Raw genomic sequence first — 22,792 nt, forward strand, 5'->3', positions numbered from 1 at the left:
TGTTAATAATTATGCCAGGAAAACTGGTTTATAATTTGCAACGATCCCAGGCAATTGGAACACATGGCCACTGTATGTCTGGTAACAATGTCCCCTTTTATTATTGGCATATAGGAGGAAGAAGAGCTTCTAAGGTTCATTCTAGAGTCCTGAGTCAAGGGACTAGGTTTATTTAATATGATAGCTAATAAATTAACATGTAAACATACTTTAAACTTGTGTTGTGGAATTAAGAAAAACTAGCAAACATTTCATTTATAGAAAAGTTCAAGGACAGGTTTTAAAATTGTTTAATTTTTTTAAACCCTAACAATTTCTGAGAAAACCTCATATAGAGTAATGATATTACCTTATCTATGTAAAGATCTTTTATTTAGTTAAAACAATATTATTTCTATTAAAAGAAGAGAACTTTATGAAACATAAATGGTGATCTCCCACAAGGAGACATAATTAAAATAGTTGTTTTTTTTTTTTCAAGAATTGGAGTATGTTTTTATTTTCTTAAATTGCTAGAGCTATTTACCTTTGGGTTTTCTTCCTAATCTTAGTTTCATGACTTTGCTGACCGGAAAGACTGGGATGCATTTCATCCTACACTGGTGGCAGAAGGGCTTTTTGCATTTGCAAATGTGCTGAGTTACCTTCGTCTCTTTTTCATGTATACAACAAGCTCTATCTTGGGTCCATTACAGGTAAATAATTAAAATTTCTTAAAGACTATTTGTTAGATGTCATCATTATTAATGTCTTTCTGCTTGTCCACTGGAACATTGTTCTCTCATGGTGTTAAAGCTAACCTTTGTTTTTGAAAATAATTAACAATTGAAAGGACACAGTGTGTTCCTTCACTTGCTTCTGGCCCAACGATAATCCTTAGCTTTCAGGTATTCACACTTTACTAAACTGCAGTCCATTGTTCCTCTCTGCCCAGTCCACAGATATAGATATGTTTTAAATATAGCTATACTTCAGACCTTGGAGGGACATAAAAATCTGCTTCTTACCAAAATGAATCTCACATTTAAAGTTTTAAGTGATAAGTATAAGAGAGGTATTGTGTAAACAGAACTTAATACTACATAATTTTGAAGTAATGTAAGCTATATTTAAAAGATACTTTTTCACTTTGTTTAATAAGTACTAAATGTAATAAGGTGGAAAATAGCATATTTAGAGCTAAAAATTTTTATAGAATTCATGTAGTCCAGCTTTACATAGTGTTTTATAGTTAAAGAAATTGAGCTTTTGAGGTTTTATGTGATTATTATGTTTGAGTAAACAAAGGACTCAAAATTGGTTAAATTTATTCCCCAGATTTTAGTGGTTGATTCCTTTTTAGAAACTGGGATCAATTCCACTTGATTGGCTGTACATATATTCTTAAGTTATAAATCTTAAAATCTGAGCAATATTTATTTTTCCCTGATAAATCAAAATTTACTAACAATTTAGATTTTTGTTTATATTTTTAAAGGAGATATTTTAAATAAAAGGCAAAATTACCTTTTCCAGAGATACAAAAATAAAATATGTACAGAAAACCTGATTTCATTTGGTTTGTGCTATCATCCTCAACAGTGTTTACTGAAGTGCGACCCCTTTAACCGAGTCTGACTGAAATAAATTTGGGACACGCTGCATTCCATATACTTCTTTTGGAAATTCACAATTCACATGATTATATTAAAGCCTCTGAGATAGAAGTAAAGAAACTTGTTTAATCTTTATCAGACTATCATTACTTATATTCATTTAATGTCATTATCCATCTTTTATGTTTTCCACCAAAACATAGCATGTGAAACACTGATTTAGACCATCTTTATTTTGATTTAATTTTGCCACTAATATCTTATGAATATTTTAAACAACAATCAATAGTATTTTTACAGGCATATTGATTTTTTTAAGCTAAAAACTGATGGTATCACTAAATTCATACACTAGAAATTTCTTTATAAATTTCTACAAAGAGTTAAAAAGGAGAGAGTATGTTATTATTATCTTACTGAATTATCTACTTGTTTTTCTTATCTATTTCAAATTATCTATTTGTCTTCCTGACTAGTCTCTTCCCAAAGGAACTATAGATGTGTATACAAAAATCACATTTGTCATTTCAGCTGTTGTATGTGTTTTCTCTTCCAGCAGGATAATTTATGGAGTTCTAATAGCCATAGAACTAACAAGTAGTTTGTCAGGCCAACAAATATTTGTTGTATTCTCATTTTTTAAAATGTCTGCAGGTTAATTGTAATATATGTTTAAATATTATGATCTAGTTCAGCAAATTATTTTTTAAAAATTATCTTTATTAAGGTATAATCTGCATAGAATAAAATGTACCCATCTTAACTGTATAGTTTAATGAGCTTTACAAATGTATAAACTCATTTAATTACCACTGTAATCAAGCTATAGAATATTTGTATTGCTCCAAAAAGTTTCTTGGTGCCTTTTTACATTTAGTATTGGGTTGACCAAAATGTTCATTTAGTTTTTTCCATATGATGGCTCTAGTAGTGCTTAGCTGTCTTTAACTTCCGTCGAAACAATTTTGTTAGATTGTATAGTGACAGCTGTCATATCAGCGTGCATTTTTAAAAAACGTATCAAAATTGGTGAATTTTTGTGCAGCCATTTTAATATTGAAGATGGAAGAAAATATGCGACATTTTCAGCCTACTATGCTTTGTTATTTCAAGAAAGGTAAAGACACACAGAAACACAAAAAAGACTTGTGCAGTATGTGGGGATGGTGCTGTGACTGATCAAATGTGTCAAAAGTGGTTTGCGAAGTTACTTGGTACTATTGACATTTTGGCCAAATGATTCTTCACTGTGGGGCTGTCTTATGCACTGGAAGATGTTTAGCAGCACCCCAGGGTTCTACCCACTGGAAACCAAAAGCAGGAGATAGCTGACATACTGAAAACATCCAAATCAATAAAGTTATTAGTGAAAATGAAAAATGTGTCTTTTATTTTATGGAAAAAAACTAAATGGACTTTTTGGCCAACCCAGTATTTCCCCCACCTTTGTCTCAGGCAACTATTGATTCTATGCGTGTGATTGTCTAGTATAGGCCAGTCTCAGAACTGAGAGGTTTGGAGGTACAAGTAGAATTAATGTGGTGTTACGATGCAGATCTTTCAGACAGAAGTTCGTCTCCATCTTTAGAGTGTGGATGATTCTCATGGTTGCAAGTTCCTTGCCCCAAGTCATCATATCAAGGGGAAAAGCAGAGGGCAAAAGGCGTGAAGCCTGGGCCTGCAGTCTTTCTCTTTTTTATCAAGAGAACAGTTATTTTCCAAATACTTCCAACTGTAACTCATTGGCCAGAATTTGCTCATGTGACTATTTGTGGCTACAAGAAAGTCTGAGGAGATAATTACTTTTAATTGAGCTTTTTGTCCCTCAAGATGTCAAGATCTGGTTAGTTAGGAAGAGGGCAAAAAATAGATATTGAATGGGAGCCTATGGAGTCATATTTTCAGGTTTTTTAAAAAGAAGTTTTCAAATACAGTTATTTTCTAGTGTAGTCTTAGTAACATGATAGATTTGTATTACATAACAGTGCCAAAGTATTCTAGAATAATTTTATGTATAAATTTATAATTCCTTTTTTTACAGTTTGTTCATCATAAGTAAGGAACTAAGTTAGAATAATCATAATGAATATAAAACTAAAATAAATGTGAATAGGAAATTGATAAAGTTAACTACTTTAGCAAAAGTGGAACTTTTCCCCTTTATGTACATAACCTGCTATTTCAGACAATGTTTTTATGTAATTACTGCAGTTCTTTGTTAAATTTATCTGTATTTACTATTGTTTTTTTCTTTCAAATCTTTGCAGATTTAGAAGTTGATAGACTTTTATTTTAACTGGTTATATAACCTATAATAAAGACACAGATCTTTCCCTTTGTTAGGGTATGACCATATTTTATCATCCAAAATGAAACATTTTGGGGAATAAAGAGGATGCTATTAGTTATACTAAATTGGGACAATAACTGTAAACTGGGACTGTTCTAGGCAAATCAAGGTCTTAGGACTATCCTGTGGTGGAATATATAACATGATCCTGTATTCAGCAGTGATTGAATCCCTTATGCTAGCATTTGACATTTTTATGATTGTATTTATTACATTTGTGACATATTGTAGGTAGACACTGAACAGTGGCCTTCTACAATCTTGCCCTACTTGCTTTCTAGCCATCTCTCCCTATACTCATCTCTTTGCCTCTTCCTGAAATAGGTCTCCATCTGGGTTAAGACCAGTCACTAATCTCACACATGTCCAATGCTGTCCCACTTCCATGTCATTGTTTATGTTATTACCCTGTTTAGAATGCCCCAGCCATATCCTCTGCTTGTTGAAATTTTACTTATTTGTTTAACAAGCATTTATTGAGTCCCTGGTGGGTACTGGACTCTGGGGGTACTAAAATGGCTAATAAGCTCCTTAAGGAGCTCATAGTTCACCAAGGGTGATAAGCAAGCCAATGGCTTTGAGAGTGGTGAATGCTGAAATAGAGAGCTTCAGTCCAAGGCATCAGAGAAGACTTCCCAGAAGAGATGACACTGGAATTAAGCACTGAAAGATAAGTAGAAAGGAGGTGGCAGTAGGGTGCTCCAGGGAGAGGGAACCTGTGCCAGCTTTAGCGTCCTCTCAGCTAGAAAATGTATTCCTTCACCTCTGCTCCCATGTGAAAGGAATATTCCATCTGATGAACTTCATACTTTGAACCTTTAATGAGTACTTTCTAAAGCTTGTCTTAATTGTAAGCCCAGTTAAATTTAGGTGGTCTAAAATTGTAAGTTATGTTGTTTCTACTAAATTAAAAAGTCCTCGAGGATAGGGAATTTTCTTATTTGCACTTTACTCACTGCCTTGCCATAGCAGTTATTTAACAAATGATTGTTGAATTGAAAAACTAGTGCTGATCGGCATGAGAAAAGAAAACAGCTGAGGGAGAAATAGGGCTATATCCTAGCTGTTGCTGTAGCTACCTTATTCAAAATAATAACAGCAATTTACACTTACTGGACATTTTATGTGCACTGGGCAGCATGCTAAATCCTTTCCACTTATTTAATCCTCATATAACCCTTGTTATTTTTATTTCCATTTTACAAATGGCGAACCTAAGGAATTAGAGAGGTTAAATAGTTCATAGAACCTATAAGTGAAGTCAAGAATTGAACCTGAGTCTGATTCCAGAGACCAGCCTGCTCTTTGATATTAGCTCTCCTGTTTTTATGAAGAATGCTGCTAATTCACTTCAGCACTTGTTAAGAGTCATGGTAGGGTATAAATCAGTAATGGTACATATTTTAAAAAATAAAGACATGAAGACAGAATCTATAAATAGTGGTGGTCATAGTAATAATATCAGTGAACATTTGAGTCCTTAATGTGGATCTTTTAAAAAATATTTTCTATTTTTAAATTTTTTCATTTTTATTGAATTTATTGGGGTGACATTGGTTAACAAAATTATACAGGTCTCAGGTGCACAATTTCACAACACGTCATCTGTACGCTGTATTGCATGTTCACCACCCAAGCTGTTCTAAGATCTTTATTTACATTTATTACCTAATTTAATCCTCACAATCATTCTAAGAGGCAAACTCTTTTATTTCCATTTTACAGAGGAAGAAAATAAGATATAGAGACCTTAATTTAAGTAACTTGAACAAGGTCATGCAGCTGGTAAGTAGCAGAACTGGGATTCCCACCTAGGTGATTTGGCTCCAGAGCTGTTGGTTTTAACTACTCTGTAAAGTTGCTTCTGTTTCTATGCTGCAGAGTAATACAATCCCTTCATTAACTTTTATTGTACAATACTTCTGTGAGCAGGCTTTAATAATATATAGATTTTTAAAAATTTGTCCTGTTTATCCAGGTGTTTCCAATGAATTAAACAACTTTTAACACTGGTAGTTGGGTGATTAGACAGAAAGGAAAGAGAAGACCACAAAGCTTTCATCATAATCTTGCTCCATAATTCACTGTTACTTCATCTTTATGAGTCTAGGGCTCTGTGTCTGTTGTGAGGATTAAATGTATCAATGTGTACAGATGCATAGCAGAGCACCTGACACTTGAAGGGCTTTCCATAAACGACTAGCTAGTCTCCATTCCCTCTATAGTCAGTGGAGTTAGCTGTAGCAGACCTGAAAAACAATACAAGAAAACTGGAAAAGTTAATGTAGTGTCTGACATCTGAGTGCATACTTTATTACTACTGAATTATTAATAATTGTTAGGTTTAATATAGTGGCCTGTATAGCACAAATGGAATATTATTGTCATTTGTAATAAACAAAAAGTGATTTCAGGTGTTTTGGCTTTGGAGGATGAATATTTTTCTTTTAAGAAATATAGAATGTTAGAGCTAGAGAAAAACATAAGGATCATGTAGTCTAAGGGTTCCCAAACTGGTGAGGCTGCAGAATCATCTGCATTCTCAAGCCCTGTCCTCACAGATATTGATTGAATAGATTGGGCTAATGTCTGGCAAATTTTTAACAGCATGTAAGTTAGTGATCATGCAGCCCTTTTATACATCAGGAAACTAAGGCTCAGCTCACACAATGTTAGAACTGTTAGGTGAGAACTAAATCCTTCTTAACTGTACCCAGTCCCAAATTTTTAATGTGAGAGCTGATAAAACCACAAAGTGATGTTTTAGAAAAGCACCTGAAGGAGTTAGAAGCAAGAATTCACTTCTACCTCTGCCATCTATTAATTCTGTTACCCTGAGCAGTTCATGGAATCTCTCTGAGGTTCAGTTTGTCACTTGGAATGACAGATGTAATACTAGCCGTTCCCACCTTTCAGAGAAAATAAAAATATGTGATATCTCTTGGAAAATGGTAGTATTAGATTTAGAAAGCATATAAAAAGTAGTTATGTATTCAGCATTTTAATTGATATGTCAGGCTTGGAGCTTACTGATATAGCCCCGCCCTTAAAGGCTGCTAGGATAGATGAACATAAATATTAGTATAAAGTGAAAAATAGTATTTTAGAGACTAGATACAAAGTACTTTGGAGCATGACTGAAGGGGTGCCTGGAGAGTCAGGAAAGCTTCTTAGAGGAGGTGAAATTTGATCTGAGCCTTGAAGGATGAAACGCTTGCCTGGCAAAGAACAAAGGGAGAGTAGCATGAACAGAAACACAGAGTCAAAAAAGCAGGGCATGCTTAGAGAAGACAGGATGTCCTTTGTACTTGGACCACAGATTGCAGTTGGGAAGGTGAGGCTGTAAAAAGTAAGACTTGGCTGTGCTTTGAAGATCTCTGCTAGGAATTTGAATATTATAACACATGGAAAGGAGGTTTTAAGCATGAATGACTTGATTGGGGAACTTTTAGATAGATAATTATAGCTTTTTCTGGAGAAAGATTGGGAAGAATGACTAGAAATTATCGTTCCTACTTCCTTTTGTCAATATGTTTTCTCTGTTCTACACCTTACTTTCTGTATGAAGCTTTTTGCCTCTGTTAAATTATTTTCTAAGGATAAGTCTTCAGTGGCATTAAGATATCAAAAGAAATGATTCTTATAGTGCCTCACTATTTCTGTTTCTTCACAAAATGATGTGATCATTTTCAATCACATAAGCAATGTTAAAGCACTGTTTTCACCATATTAATAGCATTTGGTGCTACCTATCTTAGTAATTTGCTATAATTTCCATTTTTCTGATTAGGAGGACAGATGTATTTATTTTTCGCTGTGTTTCAGTATTAACGACTGTGTAAATTTCAGTATTGATAAGTTAATTACCCTTATCTTTCCATTTAATTCTTTTTTTTGCCTTCCTAATTTTTATTTACTTATATTTTTAAGGGTATTTTATTATGTTGTTACAGTAGTCCCGATTTTTTTTACCCCTTTGCTCCCCTCTGCCCAGTACCCCGCTTCCCTCCTGCAATCCCAACCCCCTTAGTTCATGTCCATGAAGCCAAGTTCCTTGGCTTCACCCTTTCCCACATTATTCTTAACTTCCCCCTGTCTATTTTGTACCAACCAATTACGCTTCTTAAACCCTGCACCATTTCCCCATTTCTCCCCCTCCCCCCCTTCAGCTGATAACCCTCCAAATGATCCCCATACCTATAATTCTGTTCCTATTCTGGTGTGCTTAGTTGGATTTTGTTTTTATTTTTTAGATTCAGTTGTTGATAGTTGGGAGTTTGTCGTCATTTTAGTGTTCATAGTTTTGATCTTCTTTTTCTTAAGTAAGTCCCTTTGACATTTCATATAATAATAGCTTGGTGATAATGAGCTCCTTTAGCTTTACCTTGTCTGGGAAGCACTTCATCTGCCCTTCCAACATTGGTTTTGTGTGGATTTTCCTTTGTTTCACTTAGCACAGCCTTCACTTCTTCCCTTATGTGTTTGCCATACTCAGGCATATCTGTCAAGCCTGTGAGCATCTTTATCATCAGTCTTTTGAATTCTGCATCTGTTAGGTTGGCTATCTCCTCATTGCTTAGTCCTCCCACTGGAACCTAGATCTGTTCCCCCTTTTGGGCCATACTTCTCCGTCTCCTCATCTTGACAGGTTCTGGTGTTTGTTTGCCTCTGTGTCTTAGGTATAGCTGTTGCTCCCGTTTTGTTGTAAGGGGTGGAGCCTTAGGTATTCGTCAGTAGAGGGCGACCCATTTCACCACATTGTGGTGCTGTGTGTAGGGGAGGGGTCCGAGAGGGAACAATGCCTCCTGCTCAGCACTTGCCTCTTTTCCAGGCACTTCTCCCATTTCTGTATGGGACTGGCGCCTCTCTAGCTGTTGCCCTGGCTGTTGTCCCCAGAGTGGGTGGGTCTGCGGACGTTCTACGACCATGGGGGCCCTTTAAACAAGTGGATTCTGCTGAGAGACCAGCAGTTTCTTCCTCTGCCCCAACCCCCACTGGTTTGCACAGTCTAAAGCAATGAGGCTTTATTTTCGCCAGTGCTGAGACCATGAGCTGCACAGTCTTGTCTGGTACTGGGAGCACTCCCCAAGTATCCCTCACTAATTTTTAAAATGTGTGACTGTACTTTCCACCAGCCTGCTGCTGCTGCTGCCACCACCTCCACACCCTTGCTGCCCTGGCTCCACCCCTCCAACCTGTCTGGATGAGTATTTCTTCTTTATATCTTTGTTTTTTGGACTTCCATGCAGCTCAGTTTTCTGGAACTTCTGGTTGTCTCTAATTTTGAGGTAGTTGTATTCCTTCTTAGTTGTGGAGGGAGACGCAGTGTGTCTGTCTAGGCCTCCATCTTGCTTGGAAGTTCCATTTAATTCTTAATTATCATATTTCTCAAGGAAAATTGCTAATAAGTATTAAATAAGTAAACACTTAAGAGAGCAGTATTATTTTTACAAATAAATAAGCCTTATAATCTTTCTCAGACTAAAATAAATGCACTGTTTTTAATGTTTGTTTGCATTTCCCATGAATGGTTAATATGCTCCTCAGGCTGATGTCAATGCTGTGATTCCCACTGCGGTTGCTTTGGGTTGTCCATATTCACAAGAACTAATGTGCTTTTAAAGAACAAGTCATGGGACTTCCGGTCAAGATATCAGTGTGGGCAGACACAGCTTGCCTCTTCCCACAACCACATCAAAGTTACAACTAAAATATAGAACCCATCACTCACAATCGTTAGAAATCAAGTTGAATTGAAGTCTGACAACTATGGAATTAAAGAAACCACATTCATTCATACTGCTAGGAGGGGTACAGATTCTGAACAGGCTGGTCCCTCACCCACGTGTGATGGATAACAAGTCAGGAGGGATATCTCAGGAGCCAGGAGTCCCAGCCCCACACCAGGCTCCCCAGCAGGGTTCCAGTGCTAGGAAAATGAGTCTCCACAACTTCTGCCTGCAAAGACCACTGGTGATTGAGTTGGTGGAAGAAGCTGCTGGAGCCCCAAGCAGTTCCTCACCTACTCAGACTCACTCCCTCTGGGCTCTTGCACTGGGGGAGCAGCTTGAAAGGCTGGTATATAGGAAGAAGTTGAAGTGTCTGGCATTAAGGTGAGCAGAAGCCATTGTCTTTTTAAACACTCCCTGATATAGCCAGCAAGCTCGTGCCATATCTGAGATTCCATCAACCTGATTAACATTGTTTGACCTGTCTAACAGTTCCCAGAGACTTTGTCCCACCCAACTTGTGGACCCACCCAAGCTGCTTTTCCATATGAATGGCTGGTTTTGGCTTATGCTTCATGACTTCCTAAATCCTCTTAAATAAGCAATAGCTGGCCTCAGTGAGCTCCAGGCCCAGCACTAGGAGCAGACAGCCTAGAGTCACAGCCTGGCTTCACCTGGGAATCTTTAAGCCTACCACAAGTAGCATATATCTCTGATTGCTCTATAACTTAGGCAGAGTGGCCCCAGGCAGAACACAGGTTGGGGCTGACCTTGGCCTGCACCACCTGGGAAATCCCAGAGCCTGCACACCCAGTGGACAACTACAGGCCACATCAGAGCACCACCACCCTACTCCTGCACAGTTGATCCTCCATGGAGGGTGGAGTTGGTTGGTCAGTGGTCACAGCCACTTGCAGCTGACTGGCCTGGGTAAATCTTTCCCATTGATCTGACAACAGCAACCAAAGCTCAACTATAAGAAGATGGTGTACTCAGCCCACACAAAGAGTGCACCCCAAGTACCCAGCTTGGATGATAGAAGAGGCTGTGCCACTGGGCCGTACAGGAAACCTGCTACATTAGGCTACACTGCCAAGACACAGAGTTGAAGCAGCTCCACCTAATACACAGAAACAAATGCAAAGAGGCTACCAAAATGAAGAGAAAAAGAAACATGGCCCAAATGAAAGAACAGATCAAAACTCCAGAAAAAGAGCTAAATGAAATGGAGATAAGCAACCTGTCAGATGTAGAGTTCAAAATACTGGTTATAAGGAAGTTCTGGGAACTTAGCGGGGATCTCAACAGCATAAAAATGATCCAGTCAGGAATGGAGAATACACTAATTGAAATAAAAAAACAATTTATAGGGAAACTACAGTAGAGTGGAAGAAGCCAAAAATCAAATCAATGCTTTGGATGGGACATAAGGAACCAAAAAACAACCAATCAGAACAACAAGAAGAAAAAAAGAGTTAAAAAAAAAAGAGATAATGTAAGGAGCCTCAGGGACAACCTCAAGAGGTCAACATTTGTATCATAGGGGTGTTAGAAGGAGAAGGGAAAGAGCAAGAAATTGGAAACCTATTTGAAAAAATAATGAAAGAAAACATCCCTAATTTGGTGAATGAAATAGACATGCAAGTCCAGGAAGCACAAAGTCCCAAACAAGATGGGTGGACACAAAGAGGCCCACTCCAAGACACATCACAGTTAAAATGCCAAAGGTTAAAGATAAAGAGAGAATCTTAAAAGCAGCAAGAGAAAAGAAGTTAGTTACCTACAGGGGAGTTCCTATAAGACTGTCAGCTGATTTCTCAAAAGAAACTTTGCAGGCTAAAGGGATAGGCAAGAAATATTCAAAGTCATGAAAAGCAGGGACCTATCATTTAGAATCAAAGGGCAGATAAAGAGCTTCCCAGACAAGAAAAAGTGAAGGAGTTCATCATCACCAAACCATTAATATATGAAATGTTAAAGGGACTTATTTAAGAAAAAGAAGATCAAAACCATGAACACTAAAATGGCAATAAATTCACACAACTATGAACAATTGAATCTAAAAAACTAACTAAACAAACAAGAAGAGACAGAATCATGGATACAGAGAGCATTTTGATGGTTGCCAGATGGGAGGGAGGTGTGGTGGAATGGGTGAAGAGATGAAGGGTTTAGGAGGTACAAACAGGTAGGTACAGAATAGCCATGGGGATGTAAAGTACAGTATAGGAAATGGAGTAGCCAAAGAACATATGCATGACCCATCGACATGACAATGTTGGGAGGATTGCCTGAGGGAGTGGAGTATGCAGGGTGGAGTGGGTCAAAGGGGGAAAAATCAGGGCAACTATAATAGCATAATCAATAAAATATAATTTTAAAAAGAAAAAATAAAGAACGAGTTATGAAGTTTGTGGTTTTCTCATTAAATATTGCTTATTTTGATATTAAAATTGAATTCCTCTTTTAAACTTAGTAATGCTAAATTAAGGTTTCTATTGCATTTTGGGACTAAATTCTTAAACTTAAAATTATAGCATCTTACATGTTCACTCTTGGTGAAGCGTATTTATAAGTTTGCAGTGTCTACATTTCCTTCAAAGGCAATCTTTTCTGAAGTTATTTAAAGCAATTATTGTATTCTTACTGTCATAACTTACTAAGTTCTCTACTAATATGGTATAGCTTTATTCTAAGCACTCACAGTCTGAATGAATGATTTCTTTTCCAAGGTGACCCACACACACATTTTGAACTTTCTGATTCTAAAAGATCCCTGTTTCTTCTGTCAGAATTTTGCAAAGAGGCCAAGTGAGGTAAGCGTAAGATTTTGAAAAGTACCACATGGTTTGGTCACATGTGCAAGCCAGGCATATTGGATCTCACTGCTGTAGAGCCCCGGATACTAGCTTGTGGTATGTCTAAAAAATTTAGCATGCCTCTTATACTTTAAAAAATTTTTATTTATTTACTTTTTAGAGAGAGGTAAAGAGAGGGAGAGAAACAGCAATGTGCGAAATATACACCAATCAGTTGCTTCTTGCACGCCCCCAAACCCACAGCCCAGACACGTGCCCTGACTGGAAATTGAACTGGCAACCTCTTGGTTCGCAGGCCAGTGCTCAATCCACTGAGCCACACCAGCCAGGGCTGTGCCTCTTATACTTAATTAACTAGCTCATTTTTTTAGTGGTCTGAAAGGGCTTGGCCACTTGCCTGCTGTTACCATTTTGTGTCAGTGGTGAGTGGCATATGTTACTTTGGCAGGCTTGAGGTAATTAGATGAGGCAGAGGTGCCTCACACACCCTAGGCTCGGTTGGAAGTTGCTCTATCCAGCGGAGGCTTTGTGACCACAGTGGAATAAACTCTTATCTAGGACACTCTTATGTCTGATGAAATAACTTTTACCCAGGACATTTCATTATGTCTGGAAGAAGGAGGTGACTGTCTCTCTAGTAGAGAACAGCAGCTAGACCTTCATCCCTCATGCTTTTTATTGAGAAGGATACCATGGGAGATATAAGACCAACATTCATAAATCATCAATAGCTTTCAGGTACCTAGGTTACAATCAACAATAACTGATTACAAGTTTCAATACAGCGGGGACAACACATAGTCTATGCTAGGGTCTATTAAACGTTTTGACCCCACATTGGCACTAGGTACAAGGTTTCAAATACTTCCTGTTAAAGATTGTTTATACTTAATTATAAGATAAAGGAAAGCAGAACAAGTTCTAAGGCATATTAATATTCTTTTAATCCAATCTCCACGGAAACCTTCTGAATGGTTTTTGGGTATGTCTCCTACGCAGCCATTGTTGAGACTTATAAAGACAAGCACAGCCAGAGTGCTGGCAGCAGGTCATGCTTGGGCTGGGGCTACAATTCCCTAAATCACAAGGAGTGGTGCTCCACAATTAGGAATTTTATTTGAAGCTGGATTTAATTATATAAATTTGACCTGGATAAATTGGAGGAAGGATTATTTTTAAACATTAATTTTTATACTTTAAAAGTAATAAATGCATATAGTAAAGGAAATTCAAAGTGAGAAAGTCTGCTTTCCAAACCAAGCTCTACCTACAGATAAGCATTATTAACGGTTTCTTGTGTAAACTTCCAGAGGTTTCCTGTGCATATTAAACCATATCTATCCAAAAATATATATTTGATACATCCTTTAAAAAATAGAAATGGCAACAGTTATACTATTCTATACCCTGCTTTTTTTGTTTTGTTTTGTTTTGTTTTTTGTTTTTATCAGTACAGAAGTCTTTTATTATTTTTTCACACTTATCATGCCATGAATTCATAGGGAATAGGTTCCAGCAGCTCAGGCTCCTTTCCATTAGTTCTCACAAAGTGTGCTTCTCTGGGTGGAGCAGGCTGACGCTTCAGTTGAACCCAGGTACCTTTCTCTTTGGCTTCCTTCTTTTTCTGATCATTTTCCTTCACACGTTTCAGGAAGCTATCTCGACTCTTTGAGTGTTTAATATGCTCAATACGTACATTAATTCTCTTGGCAAGAATCTTGCCCTTAACTTGCTTGTTTACAACTATGCCCACTGCATGCTGGGTGACATTGTAGACTCTTCCAGTTTTGCCATGGTAACATTTGTGGGGCATTCCTTTCTGAACAGTGCCCATTCCCTTAATGTCTACAATATCACCTTTCTTGTAGATTCGCATGTATGTAGCCAAAGGAACAACTCCATGTTTTCTAAAAGGCCTAGAGAACATATAGCGGGTACCTCTCCTCTTTCCCTTTGTGTTAGTCATTTTGGCGAATTACTGAAAGATGGCCTATACCCTGCTTTTTTGACATACTACTTTATGGATACCTTCCTATGCCAGCACACATAGCTGTACCATTCTGTTTAACAAACAACAGTTAGGGTATTCTTCTTCTTTTGCTGCCTCTAACAATGCTGCAATGAAAATCCTTGTATACACATGCATCTTTGTGTACTTCTTGTCTATTGGCTAAATTTTTAGGAAGAGAATTGCTACATCAAAAGGATAATACCAAATTATTATCCAAGCTGTATGCCAATTTAAATGTCAATAATTTGTGAAAAGTACTAATTTCCCAGATTGGAAGAAGAATGAAATTAGGGTTGAGTGAAGTTTCTAGGTGGACTACGCATGTCTACATTAGAGAAGACACCCTTATTAATACTAGACCTTCTCATTTGGGTTGCACACATAATGTTTTCTTGTAATGGACCCAACATGAAAGAAAATCAGTTACCTTAGCAAGAGATTAGGGCAGCCCTGGAGGAGGAAATGCTGTCCTTGATGAATTGGTTTAGAATTGGTTGCAAAAATTAAAGGAAATACTTTTTCATATTGATTGTATATTTGTAAATTTTAAGATGCTGTAAATATAAGCATTTATTTCCCTTTAGATTTTATTCCTTGCAAATTAGGCTCTTTCTTAAATCTCCATGTCTCTACATTGACCGTCACAGCAACAAAGTCCTCTGCAGACTTGGCATGAATAAAATGGCTGGTTTTTAGGCAGCTGGAGTTTTGATGTTTTCAAAGTGCTAAACTATCTCAAACAGATGGAACAAAAGCAGTACTTTGTGGCTCATATGTTTGTCTTCCTTTTATTTCCTGGCCATTAAATATTTAACATGTTGTTTTCTTGATAATTTGAATGAGCACCTATATAATATATTCCACAGATTTCAATGGGACAGATGCTTCAAGATTTTGGAAAGTTTCTTGGGATGTTCCTTCTTGTTTTGTTTTCTTTCACAATTGGATTGACACAACTGTATGATAAAGACTCTACTCCAAAAGAACAGAAAGACTGTGTCGGCATTTTCTGTGAACAGCAAAGCAATGATACCTTTCATTCGTGAGTGTCTTTTAAAATTTTTTGTAAATATATTTCCCTCTATTGCAGTGATTTTCAACCCTTTTCATCTCATGGCACACATAAACTAATTATCAACATTCTGCGGCACATGAGAAAATATATTTTTTGTGCTTTTACAAAAATAAAGTAGTACATATAGTTTCGATTTATTCACATCAAAAAGCTAAAGCTAAAGCTAATGACTGTTGTCATTATTTTATTTGACAATCTAAGGGAGAGGGGGGGTCAGTGCCTCTGACTAATTAGTCAGATATTTCATGTTTGAAAAATTCCCGTGGCACACCAGTTGAGAATCGCTGAAAATCGCTGCTTTACTGTGATATGTATGAATTAGTACCTACAGAAATAGAACTTCAAATTTTCTTTAAGAAATTCCTTTTTAATAAGAAATACTCATTTTTATGAGCCATTTGATAGTTATCTTTCCATATAGAATATTAAATAATTAGTAGGTCCAAGTTATTTCATTGTCTTGCCACTGCAGTCTGTCTGAACAGAGGAACTCTTGACATTTTGTGCACTGCTAGCATGCGGGGCAGGACAGTTCTTTGTCAGTTGTACATATTGCAAGATGTTCAACATATCTGCTTCTCAGTCACTGTTACAATTAGAGCAGTCTCTCACATTTTTAACACTTGTTAGGAGCTTATTAGAGCTTCATGAATAATTTTCCCCCTAATTTACTACTATAATACATACATACCATAATTATGTGCAATAAGGAATTGAACTACCAGTTGTGAGGCAGACAGAATATTGCCCCTCATTCTTAAAATAATGAAGAAGGGGTTTTGAATTGCATATTTGTTGTGTTACTGTTATGTACCAACTATTCCTTAGTTACTTTCATGTCATCTTGTTTAAGGAATAAGATTAAATGAATAATAAATATTCATCTAGCACCTTCTATATACCAAACACTGTTCTAAGTGCTGAGTGAATGAAGTATTAGGGAACAAAACCACCTCATGGAGTTTATAGTCTAATGAGATGATATGGACAATAAAATAAGAGAAATAAAATGTATAGTGTGTTACAGAGTGATAAGGGCTAGAGAGACAAAGTTTGGGTAAGGGGGACATGTGTGTGAGAGGGTGCAGTTTTAGATAGGTGGTTAGGAAGGCCTCACAAGAGGTGACAGTCAAATAAAGATGTAAAGCTGGTGAAGGATCAAGCAATGAAAGAGGTACAGTATCTGGAGGAAGAGCATTTGCAGGTGGAGGGAATGGCAAAGGCAAATGCCCTGAGATGAGAGTGTGGCTGCATATTCAAGGAAAAGTCAGGAGGCTGGGGTGGGAGTGATGTAGTGAATCGGAGGGAGAGTTGTAGGAGATGAGGTCAGAAAGGTAATGGGGATCCTGTAGGACCTTTTTGGGCTTTGTAAGGACTTAGGGCTCTTGAGATGGCCATTTGAAGTTTTGTTCAGAGGAGTGACAAAATCTAATTAGGCATTAACAGGGTCATAGACACTGCTGTGTTAAGAATGAGCAAAAAGTCCAACTTCCATCCAAGATGGGGGCGTAGGTAAACATGCTACATCTTCCTCCACAACTAAAAAGGAATACTGTACAACTACCTCAAAACTGGAGACAACCAGAAGTTCCAGAAAAACAAGCTGCATGGAAGTCCAAACAAAGATATAAAGAAAAATTACACATCCAGACAGGTAGGAGGGTGGAGCCGGGGTGGAGAGGAAGCAGTGTGGTGGCAGCATCAGGCTAGCAGAAAGTGCAGTAACACATTTTTAAAAGTAGGGAGGAACACCTGGGGAGCATTCCCTGCACCAGACCAGACTACACAGCTCATGGTTCCAGTCCCAGGAAAAATAAAGCTTAATTGCTTCTGACAGTGCAAACCTGTGGGGGATGGGGTGGAGGAAGAAACTGCCAGTCACTTAGCAAAGTCTGCTTGTTTAGAGGGCCCCCATAGTCCTAGAACGTCAGCAGACCCACCCACTGAGGGAAAAATGGCCAGGGCAACAGCTAGAGAAGTGCCAGTCCCATACGGGAAGCAGAAGAAGTGCCTGGAAAAGGGATGAGTGCTGAGCAAGCAGCATTGTTCCCTCTCAGACCCCTCCCCCACATCCAGCGTCTCAACGTGGTGAAACAGGTTTCCCATACTGACGAATACCTAAGGCCCCATACAATATAACAGGTGCAACAGCTCTACCTAAGACACAGAGGCAAACAAACAAGGGAGCCTGTCAAGATGAGGAGACAGAGAAGTATGGCCCAAGAGAGGGAACGGATCAAGGTTCCAGTGATAGAACTAAGTGATGAGGAGATAGCCAACCTAACAAATTAGAGTTCAAAACACTGATGATAAAAATGCTCACAGGCTTGACAGATATGCTTCAGTATGGCAAACGCATAAGGGAAGAAGTGAAGTCTGTGCTAAGTGAAACAAAGGAAAATTCACACAAAACCAATGTTGAAGGGAAGGAAACTGGTGTTCAAATCAAAGATTTGGAACATAAGGAAGAAAACAATAATCAACCAGTACAGAATGAGGAAACAAAAATTGAAAAAAATGAAGAGGGGCTTAGAAACATCTGGGACAACTTTAAACATACCAACATCCAAATCATAGGGGTGCCAGAAGGAGAAGAGGAAGAGCAAGAAATTGAAAGGTTAAATGAAAACTAATGAAGGAAAACTTGCCAAATTTGGCGAAGGAACTAGACATACAAGTCCAGGAAGCACAGAGAGTCCCAAACAAGCTAAACCCAAAGAGAACCACATCAAGACATGTCATAATTAAAGTGCCAAAGGTGAAAGGTAAAGAGAGAATCAAAAGCAGCAAGAGAAAAGCAGAGAGTTACCTACAAAGGGGTTCCTATAAGGCTATCAGCTGACTTCTCAAAAGAAACTTTGCAGGCAGGAAAGGACTGGCAAGAAGTATTCAATGTGATGAAAAGCAAGAACCTATAATCAAGATTACTCTATCCAGCAGAGCTATCATTTAGAATGGAAGGGCAGAGAAAGTGCTTCCCAGACAAGGTAAAGCCAAAGGAGTTCATGATCACCAAGCCATTATTATATTAAATGTCAAAGGAACTTATTTAAGAAAAATAATATCAAAACTATGAACATTAAAATGACAACAAACTCAGAGCTATCAACAACAGAATCTAAAACAAAAAACTAAGCAAACCAGAATAGGAACAGAATCATAGGTATGGAGGTCATTTGGAGGGTTATAAGCTGGGAGGGGAAAGGGAGAGAAATGGGGAAATGGTGCTGGTATTAAGCATAATTGGTTGGTACAATATAGACAGGGGGATGTTAAGAATAATACAGGAAATGGTGAAGCCAAAGAGCTTATCTGTATGACCCATGGACATGAAGTAAGAGGGGGTGGGATTGCTGGCAGGAGGGGTGTACTGGGCAGGGAGGAGCAAAGGGAAAAGAAATCAATAAAATATACTTAAGAATGAGCAAAAAGTCAATAAGAAATTAAACAGGAGTATTTGCTTATTGAATGTACTTTGCTTAAAGTAAGGCGTATCTGTACTGTTGGGTTCACCTAATTTATTTTATGAAGTAGTATTCTTGGATTATCAGTGTTTTCCCTTTTTAATGTTGATATAAGTGAAATCTTAATTTTTGCTAATTAATTTCTTTAATTTTAAACAAAAATGTAATCCTCTCTACAGGTTCATTGGCACTTGCTTTGCTTTGTTCTGGTATATTTTCTCCTTAGCACATGTGGCAATCTTTGTCACAAGATTTAACTACGGAGAAGAATTGCAGTCCTTTGTTGGAGCTATTATTGTTGGGACATACAATGTGGTAGTTGTGATTGTGCTTACCAAGCTGCTGGTGGCAATGCTTCATAAAAGCTTTCAGTTGATAGCAGTAAGTGTTCATTCTTTTAAAAACTTTGTATTCTCTTTAGATCATACCAAATGCATGCAGTAGATAAGGCAGCCAAATATTATAAGGATTAACAATTAGTATCATTTTAAAATTAAGTTTTTTAATACAACTACTATATATTAACAGTAAATCTTGAACCAAATTTTTACCTACAAGATGTGGAAACATTTGGACAGTTAAATGGTCTATCTTTTCTCTTGCACCCCCATGTATGAGGGGGATCCCCCCAAAATTTAGAATTTATTTATAAAAACTTGTGTTTTTATTCTCACATGTTTAAGCTTTAGTCACCTTCCAAGTACTCTCCATTTGATGCATTATACCTATCAAGACATTTTCCCCAGCGTTTAAAATAGCTTTTGGACTTGTCGGTTTTGATGCCTTTTAGTGCTTCTGCCATTTTTTGTTTGACCTCTTCCACATTGGCAAAACTTTCCCTTTGAGGACTTTTTTTATTCAGGGGGAAAAAAAGTTGCTCAGGGCAGGATTGGGTAAATAGGGAGGGTAGGGCATGGAGGTCATGCCATTTTTGGTCAAAAACTGCTGAACACTCAGTGCGCTGTGGGCAGGTGCACTCATAAACCACCCATCATGAAATGGGCAAATGCACTGAAAGAGTCTTCAAAAAAATTTCACTGAGGCCTAACACAGCCTCTCACAACAACAGCAGCTGGTACACTGATGCAGATGGGTTCCTAGAAAACTCACCTAGCAGGAGACGTCTGTACTGCAAGGGGCCCGCCCTCCAGAAGATAATTCTGGTTTTTTGGGGGTCCCCCCTCTTGTGTGTGTGTGTACATTTGCTTGTGTGTTCACTCCCGACGCTGCTTTTCATTTGCCTTTTACAGAATCATGAAGACAAAGAATGGAAGTTTGCTCGAGCAAAGTTGTGGCTTAGCTACTTTGATGACAAGTGTACATTACCCCCACCTTTTAACATCATTCCTTCACCAAAGACTATCTGCTATATGATTAGTAGCCTCAGTAAATGGATTTGCTCTCATACATCAAAAGGCAAGGTTAAAAGGCAAAACAGTTTAAAGGTAAGAGATTAGAATTGCAACATAGAAGTTTTAACAATTCCTAGTTTCAGTGTTTCCTAAGGCATAAATAAGCAGGCTTCTTAAGGCCTTGGACTATCTGATTTTTTTTACTCCCGTATCCATAATGCATGGCATAAGTATAACATAAAGAAAGGAGTCAATAAATATTTAGAGTGAAAGCTAGAGCCACAATTTTTTATGAAATCTCATCTCAGTTTTAAAACATGGAAAATATTCAGAATCTCTATTGTGTTAGTATAAAGATTGACTACTGTAGTGAGCTCATGTTTTTCTAGTTCTTCTTGAAAGTTATTCAATAGATAAATAATTCAGTATATGTTGCTATAAACCAGAAGTTGGCAAACTTTTTCTGTAAAGGGCTGAGTAGTGAATAATTTAGACTTTACAGGCTGAAACAAAATCAAAGATTTATATGAGTAGTAATATAACAAGAAAGAACATAAATTTCCACTAAGTGTTTATTGATAAAATTAATGAAAAAAATGTATTCCATTTTGGGAGGGCAGATAACATTTTGTTTAATTGGGGTCCGAAATTACTGTTCTCTATATCATCAAACTAATAACAAATGTTCATCTGTAAAAATCATTCTTAGTTCACAGGCCGTAAAAACCAGGAGATGGGTCAGTTTGACCTGTAGGTTGTGGTTTGCTAATTCTTTCTATAAACTGAGGATTCCAGTGACTCTTTTTGAATCAAAATAAGCATAAAGGTGAATGAATAAGACAAATATATATGCAAGCTGTGTTTGTTTGAGAAAAGTGTTAAATGTTATAACACAGAGTGGCAGAAGTATAGGCTAATAAAACATTAGAAGATATGTTTATGTCTGATTTTTTTTTAATCCACTTCATTTAAATATAGTTTATGCCCATTGTCAGTATCATATTATTGCTTATTTTGAAGGAATGGAGAAATTTGAAACAAAAGAGAGATGAAAACTACCAAAAAGTGATGTGCTGCTTGGTGCATCGTTACTTGACTTCCATGAGACAGAAGATGCAAAGCACGGATCAGGCCACTGTGGAAAACCTCAACGAACTGCGCCAAGATCTGTCAAAATTCCGAAATGAAATAAGGGACTTACTTGGCTTTCGGACTTCTAAATATGCTATGTTTTATCCGAGAAATTAACCATTTTCCAAATTATGTAGAGAATAATTTTCAATAATAAATCTGAAAGAATGTATAACTTGCAATTAAGTCAATAAGATATGCATTGAAATAAAGAATTATGTAAAAGCCATTCTTTAAAATATTTATAGCATAAGTCTGTTATGTAAAATATGTATATAGAATTAGTTTTTTAAAACTTTATGTTAGTGGCTTTTTACGGAAGCAAAACAGATTAGTAGATAGATTTTGTAAGCATCCTATTCGGTTTTCTAATCTGAACAGTGCTCTTAACGTTTTTTCTTTTTATGTTTAAGAAGGTCAGTTATTGTACATATTGACAGAAAGTTCTGTAAACGAGGACCAGTAAATGTGGGCTGATCTCAGTCCACAGAATTAACTTGAAATATTGAAGTCATGGTTTTAAAAAATCTCTGTTTAGGACTCCACGTATATCATTTAGAAGTATAGTTTCATCTAAAACAATAGTCTATTTTTTAAATTTTATTATAATCCTAAGTAACAACATTAATGAGTATTTGAATCTATTTATGTCTCTATAAATTTAAATTCACTTCAGTTTTGTTATTATAATATATTTACTTTTACATGGTTTTAATCACTAAATTTTTAATTTTGCTTTTTTCACTTTGATAGTATTTTATATATTTCCATGTATTGATATAGTCCATGTATTTAGTTTTTATAGAATTATATCATTTTTGAAAAATATAGGCTTTTTATTTGTAGCAATAAAGTATTGTTTATGTACTTCCCTAAGGTTAAGTTTTTGGTGGTTTTTAAATTTTTCCTTGTCATAATAATGGTATAATTTTTTCTAAGTTGGAGTGAATATTCATAGTTATAAAGCTAACCCAAAATAAGGATTTAGAAGATATGTCTTTATCATGTGTGGTCACAGACTATTTTATTTTTGTAAACATTGGAAGACCCTTTAATGCAAGGATTTGTTTTATATTTGGACTAAGGTTCTTAAGCTTTTCTCCTAAAGTATTTTCCTTAGAATTTAACATAGCTTCTATAAAAGTGACTTCATGCTTATTTGTGTAGATCATTCTTGCTGCTTAAGATGAAAAGTACTGATTTTTTTTTTAATTGGAGAATAAAATATATATTAAAATTTTTTCCTATGTTCATGAAAAGATATAG

At 36.7% G+C, this 22,792-nt stretch overlaps 2 protein-coding genes across 2 annotated transcripts in view; one reads left to right on the forward strand and one right to left on the reverse strand.

The window, feature by feature from the left end:
• The window catches only part of TRPC1 (transient receptor potential cation channel subfamily C member 1), a 72,845-nt gene extending 51,061 nt beyond the window's left edge, over positions 1 to 21,784 (forward strand). The window contains exons 8-12 of the mRNA XM_090283651.1: positions 552 to 695; positions 15,371 to 15,546; positions 19,223 to 19,424; positions 20,294 to 20,488; positions 21,416 to 21,784. Coding sequence (XP_090139777.1) covers positions 552 to 695; positions 15,371 to 15,546; positions 19,223 to 19,424; positions 20,294 to 20,488; positions 21,416 to 21,643 — 945 coding nt within the window. The 3' untranslated portion in view covers positions 21,644 to 21,784. The remainder of the gene's footprint in view (positions 1 to 551; positions 696 to 15,370; positions 15,547 to 19,222; positions 19,425 to 20,293; positions 20,489 to 21,415) is intronic.
• LOC150021130 (large ribosomal subunit protein eL21) lies at positions 13,973 to 14,478 on the reverse strand. Its single transcript, XM_090283524.1, has one exon. The coding sequence runs from the start codon at positions 14,457 to 14,459 to the stop codon at positions 13,977 to 13,979; it is 483 nt and encodes a 160-aa protein (XP_090139650.1). The 5' UTR covers positions 14,460 to 14,478; the 3' UTR covers positions 13,973 to 13,976.
• Positions 21,785 to 22,792: the final 1,008 nt, after the last annotated feature.

Source organism: Furipterus horrens, unplaced genomic scaffold (assembly GCF_987537825.1).
Source record: "Furipterus horrens unplaced genomic scaffold, mFurHor1.1.pri manual_scaffold_1, whole genome shotgun sequence".
NCBI classification, from domain to species: Eukaryota; Metazoa; Chordata; class Mammalia; order Chiroptera; family Furipteridae; genus Furipterus; species Furipterus horrens.